This window comes from Chrysemys picta, chromosome 20 (genome assembly GCF_011386835.1).
Source record: "Chrysemys picta bellii isolate R12L10 chromosome 20, ASM1138683v2, whole genome shotgun sequence".
In the NCBI taxonomy this organism is placed as follows: Eukaryota; Metazoa; Chordata; order Testudines; family Emydidae; genus Chrysemys; species Chrysemys picta.
Window position 1 is genome coordinate 613,133 of NC_088810.1, and position 10,803 is coordinate 623,935.

The 10,803-nt window shown below is 64.9% G+C and overlaps 1 protein-coding gene across 1 annotated transcript; it reads right to left on the bottom strand.

Annotated features, from left to right (window-relative positions):
- Positions 1–578: 578 nt before the first annotated feature.
- On the bottom strand, positions 579–10,480 carry CEACAM3 (CEA cell adhesion molecule 3). Its single transcript, XM_065573898.1, has 6 exons — positions 10,201–10,480; positions 9,008–9,391; positions 2,836–2,946; positions 2,626–2,717; positions 2,334–2,375; positions 579–1,990 (listed from the first exon to the last, which is right to left on the bottom strand). The coding sequence occupies exons 1-6, from the start codon at positions 10,373–10,375 to the stop codon at positions 1,943–1,945; spliced, it is 852 nt and encodes a 283-aa protein (XP_065429970.1). The 5' UTR covers positions 10,376–10,480; the 3' UTR covers positions 579–1,942.
- Between the last annotated feature and the right edge of the window lie 323 nt (positions 10,481–10,803).

The following is a 10,803-nucleotide window of genomic DNA, read 5'->3' on the forward strand; positions in this document are numbered from 1 at the left end:
ATATGAAAATTATCAGAGATTTATCTACACAGGGAAGCAAATCAGGCCTGGGCCAGCGGGCCCGCCCCCTGGCTCACCAGGAGTGGGGCCGAGAGCTCCCTCCCGGGGCAGCCCCTGTCCGGCTGAGCCCTGCGGGGGGCTGGGCCACGCTTCGCCAGCAGGGGGCAGCAGCGAGTGCCCAGCGCGGCCGGGCTCCGGGCCAGATGCACTGGGGTCCCCTTGGCCCTGCTGGGGCCGGATCGCGCCGGGGGCTCCCGCGGTCTGGCTCCTTCACGGGTGGGGCCTTTGCTCCCGCTCTGCTCCCCCTGCACCGGCAGGCCCCTTGTGACCCCCTGCCCCACTGTGAGGAGCCTCGTCTGGCCCTGCTGGGGGTCAGACCCCCGACCCCCCTCTGCAGGCAGCACAACCCCCCGCTCAGCCCTCGACAGGTCAATGATCGTCCCCCGAATCACCCACTGGCCGAGTTCCCAGCTGCCCCCCAAGGCCCCGAACCCCCAGCTGAGCAGTGACCCCTCCCCCAGCCAGCGCCCCGCTCAGCCCCGGCACGGCCAGGCCTTACAGAGCAAACCAGGCTGAGTGTCTGGACCAGCCAGAGCCCAGAGCTGGGGGAAGGAGCCGCTGGGGGCTCCTGTTATTTACTCCTCATAACACAAGAACTAGGGGTCAGCAAATGAAATTACTTCATAAAACGCAGTCAACCCGTGGAACTCCTTGCCAGAGGAGGTTGTGAAGGCCAAACTATAACAGGGTTCAGAAAAGAACTAGAGAAGTTCCTGGAGGACAGGTCCATCAGTGGCTATTAGCCAGGATGGGCAGGGATGGTGTCCCTAGCCTGTTTGCCAGAAGCTGGGAATGGGTGACAGGGGATGATCACTGGATGTTCCCTGCTCTGTTCACTCCCTCTGGGGCACCTGGCATTGGCCACTGTCGGCAGACAGGACACTGGGCTAGATGGACCTTTGGTCTGACCCAGTATCACCGTTCTTATGGAGTTAACGGGACAATGGGTGACATGGAGAATAAAATGGGAACACGCTTCCCAGAGCCCCGACATCCTGAACCCGCCCCTGACAGCTCCTGTGGGGTTCACAGAGGGAACGGCCTGGTGCCTCCTGCTGCCCGGCTGGAACCAGCCCCTGGGACCCAAGCCAGACACAGCTCCGGCCATGCCTCCGGCACACAGCTCACCACGGTCACCGTGCCCAGCGCTGCCGGCTCTGGGCAGGGACCTCCCGAGTCCCCTCTGGAGACATCAGAGCCAGGGGACCTGCGAGTCCCTCGGTCCCCTGTGCCCTCTGCCAGGGGCCCCGGGTCCCGGCCGGGCGGGTCGGATTCGCTGCTCACAGCTCTGCAGGGGAGAACTGCCCCGGGGAGGGGAAGACGCAGGGCTGGGCGCTGGGGGGAGGGTCGGGGGAAGCCCTGGGCAGGGTCCCCTGGCCCTGGTTTGGGCACCAGCCGGGCACTGGGGAGACCCAGGTCTGAGTCCCTGCAGCCCCACAGACTCCCCGTGGGACCCAGGCCAGTCACTGAGCCGCCCGGGCCCCTCCGTGCAGTGGGGAGCTCCCGCGGCCTGGTGTGGGACACAGAGCGCCAGGCTCAGGTCAGGCGGGCAGAGAACAGGGCACGTGCCCAGGCTGGGGGTGTTTGGTCGTGAGACGTCACCAAGCCAAATCCTGGGCTGGGCACAACGGAGCCGGAGCCAGTCACAGGCGCCGAATTTCTGATCTCCTCGCAGGGGCCCAGACTCTGCGGTGATGGGCCCCAGGGAAGCAGCATGGACAGACAGACGGACGGACCCCCCAGGCCAGGTGGTGACTGTTCCTGCCCTTTAACGCTTCATCAACAGGATGTCCTCGGGGCGGCGGGACCCAGGCTTAGGGACGCGCCTTTCCCAGCATGCCCCGGGCCCCTCCCAGCATGCCCCGGGGGGCAGAAGGGGGCATCACTTCTTCAGCTCCTCGTACACGTCCGGCTGTCGGGGCTGCAGCGTCTGGGGGAAACAGGAACAATTCAGCCAGAGACGCCCCAGGGGAGAGCTGAGGACCTCGCCCTGCAGGACACAGCCCCCTAGCTCCCCCCACTGGCCCCAAAGCCCCTCCCATCCTGCAGGCCAATCCCTCCCCCCCAGTGCTGGGCCCCCCCAGCCCCTCCCCTCAGCTCTGGGGCTCCTGGCTGGTCCCCCTGTGGCTCACTCTGCCCCCCCCCCAGCTCTGGGATGTGATAACCAGCCCCGTTCTCAGCCATAGGGCTGGTTTGGGGGCAGCTCCCCCCTCCCCCCACTGGGTCCAACCACCCCTCAGGGGGAGGATACAGCACAAGAGGCCGGTGCTCACCTGGTATGTGGGGCTGGGGTCAGGGGGGTTCCCGGGCTGGGCCTGCAGGAGGCAAAGGCAAGAGGGTCGTTACCACCAGACCCCAGAGACCCCCCCCTCCCTCCAGCTTAGCTTGGGGGGTGGGGGGAAGAGACCCTGGGACAGTCAATGGGACCCCGGGTTTGTGTAACCCCCCCCACCCCCGCCCAAAGGGGACAGGGTAAACTGGCTGCAGGTCGGGACTGAGTGGTGCCTGCAGAGGAGGGGGCGGGACTGGAATAGCAGAGGGAGGGGCTGAGCCCTTGTCACTCACCACAGACCCCATCCAGGCTGTCGGGGGCAGGTTCTCGTACACCAGGACGGGTGCCTCGTTCTCCTTGGGGGTTTCATTCTGGCAGCGAGAGTCTGGGAGGAATCAGAGATGCTGGAATTGGGGTCTGTCTCCCAACCCCGCTCCCCTCCCAGAGCCAGGGATAGAACCCAGGAGTCCTGGCTCCCCAGGGGGTGGGGGGCTGTTACTCACAGAGGAAATAGACCCCGGCTCCGACCAGCGCCGCCCCCACCAGTAACCCGATGACAATCCCAGCGACGGCCCCGGGAATGAGACCTGAAGGAGAACCTGAGCGATGGGCGTCTGGAGGAGAGACGTGGGTGGGAGGGGGGGAGGGGATTTGGATCAGATGGTTCAGCCACAATCCCCCCACCCCACTCCCTGCAGCCCAGCACCCCCCAGCACCCATTGGGGGCAGCACTGACTGCCAGGGGAGAGCGCCCCCTACTGAGCCCGCTGGGGCGTTGGTGCCAGCACTGGGATCCCTGTGTCTGCAGCGTGTTGCTCCATCCCAGGGACTCACCCGTCCCTGTCACCCGCACGGCGACAGACGCCCAGGCAGTGCGGCCGGTGACGGGGTTGTGAGCCCGGCACTCGTACGTCCCCTGCTGAGCCCAGGTCATGGGGTTAAAGGTCAACCTGCTCCCGGTCTCGTTAGTGTCGGTGCCGTTGAGAACCCAGCGATAGCTCGGGGCTGGGACAGAGTCGGCGACGCACGTCCCGGTTCCCCTGACCCTGAGTCAGGGCGATTGGTCCTGGCGGGTCTATCCTGGTACAGTCCGGCCCATCTCCACAGAGAGGGACAGGGTCAGCGGATGGATGGCACCAGCGAGGGGTCCCTGTTTAACCAGCACCCTGCCCCACCCCAGAGGCAGCCGCATCTCCGTGGCTGGGTGATGCCGGCAGGGTCAGGGGCAGTGCGGCTGGGGCTGCAGTTACTCACAGGCCAGCGTCACGGTGCTGGGCTCGCTGTGGTTGGTGCTGACGGGGTTCCCAACCTCGCACTGGTAGGCGCCGGCGTCGCCCCGGGTGACACCCAGCACCGTGAGGGTCCGGTTGTCAGGGGACAGCCCCAGCCGCACACTGGGCACGAGGTACGACCCGTCCCAGAGCATGGTGTCAGCACTGGGGGAGCCGTTAAACGTGAGGGTGAAGGCCCCGTTCTCCAGCACGAGGGTTTGGTTTGGCGTCACTGGGGGCCTGGGCAGCATTTCTGTGCAGGGAACAGAGAGAGCATTACCGTGTGTCTCTGCCCCTCCATGCGGGACCGGGGCAAGGGTGCTGGTGTTGCCACCATGTGAGGTTGTGGGAAGGGTCCCAGCGCCACTGTCCTCCGGTGTCGTGGAAAGGGTCCTTCGCCCTTTGCCCCTCAGAGCTGCGGAGATGGGCGGTCATCTTCTGGGGTCCGGCAGAGGGTCCCTCTCCCTGGCGTTGAGTCTCTCAGTTATTGGTGCCTCCCTGATGCTCTGCCTCCCGGAGTCCTGTGATTTTTGGGAGACTCTCAGCTGTGGTTCAAAGGGAGAGCGACGCTCTGGCTCCCAGGCTCCAGCCCGACTGAAGGGTTTTCAAGCCGATCCCATGACAGTTCAGGCCGGACTTGATATCACGACCCCACAGGTTTCTTGGTGCCATGGGACACCCCGTGGGCACAGCCCTGTACTGGTTCCTTGCTGTCCCCTCTGACCCGGACGGCGCTGCCCATCCCAGACCCAGGCCGGGGGTGGGGGTGACCCCGCTGGTGCAACATGGGCAGTCAGCCAGTGTTACTCTCGGATCAGGGAGACACAGTGGGGGTGAGGGGGGCAGCCCCCCAGCCTAGCACTGCCCCCTATTCCCACCTAGCCCTATAGCTCAGCAAGGGCCTCACAGCCCAGGCCCCCTGGGTTCTCCCCACGACCCACGAGAGTCCGACTGGGGAGGGGGCATCCGGACTCCAGCGGCAGGGCCAAGGAAACTCCTCCAGTCTGTACCCCCTTCCCCGGGGGGCTGGGAACGTCCCCTCCCGTCTCTTCCCTCAGGGCAGCCCCCATCCACCTGTCCTGCTCCGAGCTCCCTGTCCTGCCCACTGGCTAATTCACTTTCCAGCACCCCTTGCTGGGGGGCACCGAGCAGCGCGGGGGCCGTGGGGGGCAGGCGCACCAGGAAGGAGCCGGTAAGTCCCAGGAGAGAATCAAGAGAACGAAGGAGAAAACAGCGGCTCAGAGAGATGGTGCCTCCCCCTCCCCCCCCAATCTGCCCCATCCGCTACCCACCCCCAGGAGGCAGCGCCGGGGCCAGCAGTGCCCAGATCTCAGGCGCCAGGTGGACAGGAATCTGCTGTCGGAGCTGCAGTGGGGTGTCCCACAGGGGACAGATGCCCCGGAGGGGCGGGGGGCAGAGACAGGACAGAGCCGGGAGGGAGAGACGGGCACAGAGCAGGGCACTCGACGCGCTGATCGGACGGGTCGGGCACCGCTTGGAAAGCGACAGGTAGCGTCCGGCCCAGCTGCAGCACGGCTGGGAGCAGCCCCCACAGGACAGAGCCCACGGGGTATAGCTGGGCCCTGGACAGGACCGGAGCGCAGGGGGATGTGGCTGGACTGACAGTGAACTAGCCGAGAGCGCCCAGCACGGGGAGCGGGATCGGCGCAGGCAGTGACAGGTGATAGAGCCGTGTCTGATCCAGACAGACGGGAGCGTCCCCTGGAGAACAGAGCCTGAGGGGTGAATCCAGAACTGAGCTGAAGACCCCATGTCACGGAGTCCCCGGGCGATGCTCTGGAACTGCTCCCCACAAAGCCAGGCAGGACTCTGGGGAGCCTCCTCTCCCTCGGAGCAGACTGTCTTCAGAGCAAGAAGCTCACACGGCTTCACCCCCTGGGTCTGACCTTGGAGCATTCAGCATCTGCCCCTCCGTGCGCTTCCCACAGTGAGTCCGTCCTGGCGGGGTCCTGGGGCAGCCAGAGGGTCCTGCACCCCCCACTTCGCAGTCAGACGTGACTCTCAGCCAGCCAGTAAAACAGAGGTTTATTCGATGACAAGAACACGGGCTAAAACAGAGCTTGTAGGTCCAGCGAATGGGACCCCTGGGCAGGGTCCATTCTGGGGCCCAGTGAGGCAGACCCGCGTCTGCCCTCCCTTTCAGTCCCCAGCCAGCTCCAAACTCCCACCCCCATCCAGCCCCTCCTCTCTGGGGTTTGTCTCTTTCCCAGGCCAGGAGGTCACCTGATCCCTTTGTCTCCAACACCTTCAGTTGGCACCTTTGCAGAGGAGGGGCCCAGGTCATCAGTTGCTAGGAGACAGAGTGTCGGGCATTTATGTACCCTGGCCCTTTGCTCTGCAGCAACCATACACCCTTATCCCACCACCTAGAGACTTACGAACTGCATAGGGGAAACTGAGGAAAACATTAAGAACAGTCCCACTTCACAGTCAGACGTGACTCTCAGACAGCCAGTAAAACAGAGGTTTATTAGATGACAGGAACATGGTCTAAAACAGAGCTTGTAGGTCCAGAGAACTGGAACCCTCAGCCGGGTCCATTCTGGGGTTCAGAGAGCTAGACACCCATGTCTGCCCTCCCTCCTAGTCCCCAGCCAGCTCCAAACTGAAACCCCCTCCAGCCCCTTCTCCTCTGGCCCTTGTCTCTTTCCTGGGCCAGGAGGTCACCTGATCACTTTGTTCACCTTTAGCTATTTCCATGCAGGGGGGAAAGGCCCTGGCCATTTGTTGCCAGGGAGACAGAGCGTCAGTGATTTATGCTCACTGGCCTTTATCCCACCTCCTAGAGACTTAAGAGCTGCATAGGGGAAACTGAGGCACACACAGTATTCAGAGGAAACATTAAGAACAGTCCCACTTCGTCACACCCCAGACCCGGCTTCAGAGACAGGCAGAGCCCAGGGCGCAGGAACGGTGCTGACCCGCGGGGTTGGTGCACAGAGTAACAGGCGACAGAGAATGTCCCAGGCAGACAGGGAGCCCGGCTGGAGACTGGACAGATCTGGAGTGGCCGGGGCGCTGGCTGGACAGACAGAGGTGTGTGTGGGGCGCGGTGCCTGGCTACTCACCCAGCACCTCGGTCTCCGCACTAGCCGTGAGGCCGGTGACGGGGTTGTGAGCCTGGCATTTGTATGTGCCCAGCTGATCCAAGGTCGTGGGGTTAAAGGTCAAGATTCTCCTGGTCTCGTTAGTGTCGGTGCCGTTGAGAACCCAGCGATAGCTCGGGGCTGGGACGGAGTCAGTGACACACCTCAGGGTCAGCGGGTGGGGCAGGCACCTGTTTATACCTTGCCCTGCTGGTGCCCTCCCTCCCCCCGATCCCGTCCCTCTGTGTAGATGGGCCACAGCCCGCCAGGATAGACCCCCCAGGACCCATGGGCCTGACAAGCCGCTGCTGCCTTGGCAACAGGACGCCAGCACCCGGCTGCTTCATGTCAGGATGGGGGTGGGAGGAGGCACACAGGTGCTTCGCAGCCCTCCCCTCCCCCGGCACCCACCTGGAGGAGACGCCAAGGGGGCTGCCGGTTGGAGACAGACAGGTCATCCTCAGCCAGTGGACCTCACTCACCTGAACCGCTGCTGGGGCTTTGGTGAGTGTTCGACCCTGTGATCCGGAGCCTGCACCTAGCACCCAAACTCCCTCCCAGAGCCCAACCTCTCAACCGTCCTGCACCCCAATCCCCTGCCTCAACCCAGGGCCTGCACCCCAGACCCCCTCCCCCCACCCAAACTCCCTCCCAGAGCCCAACCTCTCAACCGTCCTACACCCCAATCCCCTGCCCCAACCCAGGGCCTGCACCCCAGACCCCCTCCCCCCACCCAAACTCCCTCCCAGAGCCCAACCTCTCAACCATCCTACACCCCAATCCCCTGCCCCAACCCAGGGCCTGCACCCCAGACCCCCTCCCCCCACCCAAACTCCCTCCCAGAGCCCAACCTCTCAACCGTCCTACACCCCAATCCCCTGCCCCAACCCAGGGCCTGCACCCCAGACCTCCTCCCCCCACCCAAACTCCCTTGCAGAGCCTTAGGCAGGTGTGGGGCAGAGTTGGGGCAGGAGGCTCTGAGCGTTCTGGGCACCACCAAGATTTCTACAAACCTGCCACTCCTGATACTTGGAGGTGGGGCGAGTCGGTGGCTGGATGGGGGCAAGTCTCCCAGGTTCAAAATCTGGGACTGTGTCTGTTGGTCCTTTTTGCTGCTTTTCTCTGGGCTGGGGGTTGTGCCAATGCTGCAAAGAGGGTGTTCCCAAAGGAAGGTGCTGGCTTCTAACCCCTGAGGCCGTCAGCATGTCTGCTCTTCTCTAGTCAGCCCACTTGACAAGTTTGATTGTCCTTGGTCTGGCTCCCAGCCCCTCTCCAAGGGTTACAGCTGTCTGGAGGTGCCTGCCTTGCACGCCTTCCTCATTCGTTCAATGGGGCAATGGTGCTGACGGGGTTCCCGACCTCGCACTGGTAGGCGCCAGCGTCGCCCCGGGGGACACCCAGCACCGTGAGGGTCCGGTTGTCAGGGGACAGCACCAGCCGCTCACTGGGCGCGAGGGACGCCCCGTCCCGGAGCAGGAGCTGAGCCCAGCAACGCCCAGGAGACGCTGACAGGCAGAGCCCCCCCTCCCCCGATGAGCTGCCCCCGCTGGGCCTCGCTGGGGGGCTGGGTCAGGACCCGCATGTGGGGCCCGGGCGTTCGCCAGCTCCCTGGGCAGGTTCCAGCCCGTGGCTCTAGCCATCCGGCTCCTGGATGCCTGCTGGTCCCAGTGCCCCCCCGCCGAGCCTCCCAGGGCCAGCAGTGACCCCCCAGGCTGGGTATTAGGTCCCAGTACCCCCCACTGAGCCCCCCAGGGTCAGCCCTCCAGCTGGGTGCTCTGGGTCCAGTTTCACCTTCAGGGACTGGTGAGTGTGACCCCAACAGCGCCTGGCTCCCCCCCCCCCGCAGACAACCTGGGGGGGGGCTGGATCTGGGGAGTTCCAGGCAAAGGGCCCCACAATAACGTCAGGAGCCCCCCACCCCCACCCCGTAGGCGCCAAAACTGAGCAAAGTGGGTGTAAAAGAGCAGGGTCTGACCACCACCTCCCAACAAAGACACCGCCCTCCCCCCGTACAGGGGTCTTCCCAGCATGCACCAAGGTACCTGGGGGGGCCTCATCTCCGCAGCTGGTCGTACACACCCCACTGTGCAGCCTGCAGCTCTAGGGAAACGGGGAGGGGTCAGAGACACCCCCGCCCTGGGGGGCCCAGACCCCACACACACACAGGCCCCCGACAGCCCCTCACCAGCCGGGCTCATCCCCGGGGGAGACGCCCAAAGCCCCATCGCTGGGGGGAGGGTATGGGGGGGGCACGGCCTGGGATCAGCTCAGCTCCCGGGGGGAGGGGTGGCACTTACCATAGACGCGCAGAGCCACCGTGATGGAGAGATCAGGGTTAGGAGCGGTAGGGATCTGTATCTGCACCGTGTAGTTCCCGGTGTCGCTGAGCGTTAACCCCGCGATGTTCAGGGCGCAGCCCGGCCCCAATGTCTCCCGCCCCGTGTGGGCCGGGCCGGGGATCTGAACGGGGTTTGGATATTGGACGTAGGTGAGGATCCGGCTGTTTGGATCAGTCACGGTCGCTGATCGGTACCAGCTGCAGGACACCAAGTTCTCTGGCGGTGGCTGCGGGGCCAGGCTGACGCCCCCTCCCACCACGGGGCTCGGCGAGATGATGATGATGGTCACTGGGGTCGGGGTCTGGGCCGGCGCCGGCTGGAGGCAGGAGCCCAGGACGGAGGCTGCGGGGGGAGACCAGAGAGACTGATACTAACTGGTGCCCCTCACTCCCGACCTGCAGCCCCTCTGCTTTCATTTGCACTGTCCCCTGTTACAGCCCTGTGTGTCCCGGACACCTGGGTCCCCCCTGCCCCCGCTCCACCCTCTCAGCTGCAAGGGACCCCTCGCCAGGTGCCGCCCGGCGCCTTTTCCTGGAGCGGGACCTGCCTCGACCCAGGGGCAGCGTCTCTGGGCCGGGACCCTGGAGTCCGGACCCACAGGCAGGGCAGCCCCAGGGGCCCCTCCGGCCTCAGACTTCCCCTCCCGGCCTCGTCCGCCCACTTCCCCTTCGCTTTGGAGGAAGGAACCAGTGGGGGGAGGGGGAGGGGATTTTCTTCTCCCTTCTCCCCCTGCGGGTTCCCGGTCCCTGGGTCTCTGCGTGGGGCTGGTTCCGCCTGCTAGATCTGGGGGGAGGGAGTTCAGTGGGGGGGGGTCTGGGTGTGTCCCCCCCCCCAGTGCTCTGGGACAGAGACACAAACAAACAACTGATCTCTGATAATCCCCCACACAAAGTAGAAGCTGGGGGGAACAATGGGGCTTCTATGGGGTCCCCGGGGCTTTGGGGCGCAGCCTCGGGGGAGCCTGGGATGGAACCAGCCTGGGGAGGGAAGTGTCAGAGCCCCCCTCCTGCTACCCCAGCCCTGGGGTCCCCCACCCAGCTCTGCCGGTGCCCCTCAGTCCCGACCCGCAGCCCCTCGGCTTTCATTGACAGGGGCTCCTATTGGAGGCCTTTGTGTCCCGGACACCTGGGTCCCACGTTCTCCCCTCTGACCTGCCAGGAGAATCCCCGTCCAAGGGCCGCCCGGTCTGTGGGGGATTCGCCCCATCGCCCGTCGCTGCTGCGGGACCCGCCGGGAGCTGCCGGGGCGGCAGAGACGCCTGGTTCCCAGCTGGGGGCAAAGGGCAGAGACGGGGGAAGTGGTGGTGGGGGGGAGCGGAGCTGGCATGAAGCACCTCCCTTGCCCGGCCCAGCGCAGGGACGGGGCAGGGGGTGCGGCCCCTTTGGCACCGTGCCCCCCCTTCCTGACAGCCCTGCCTGCCCCCGGGGGGAGGGGGACTCACCCGCCCCTCCCCCTGCCCCACCCAGACACGGGGGGGGGGCGGGGGAGAGAGCGGTGTAGCAATCCGGTCGCTGCAGCCTCAGGGGAACTCCAGACGGACACAATAGCAAAGAGCAACACAGGGTCCTGTGGCACCTTTGAGACTAACAGAAGTATTGGGAGCATAAGCTTTCGTGGGTAAGAACCTCACTTCTTCAGATGCAAGTACTTACCCACAAAAGCTTATGCTCCCAATACTTCTGTTAGTCTTAAAAGTGCCACAGGACCCTCTGTTGCTTTTTACAGATTCAGACTAACACGGCTACCCCTCTGAT

Coding starts and splice junctions, on each gene's coding strand:
- CEACAM3 (XM_065573898.1), bottom strand. CDS start 10,375: ATGCCAGCTCCGCTCCCCCCCACCACCACTTCCCCCGTCTCTGCCCTT. Junction 9,392..10,200: donor GACGGGGATTCTCCTGGCAG/GTCAGAGGGGAG, acceptor CTCCCCCCGCAG/CCTCCGTCCTGGGCTCCTGC. Junction 2,947..9,007: donor GGTGGCTCTGCGCGTCTATG/GTAAGTGCCACC, acceptor TCTCTCCTCCAG/ACGCCCATCGCTCAGGTTCT.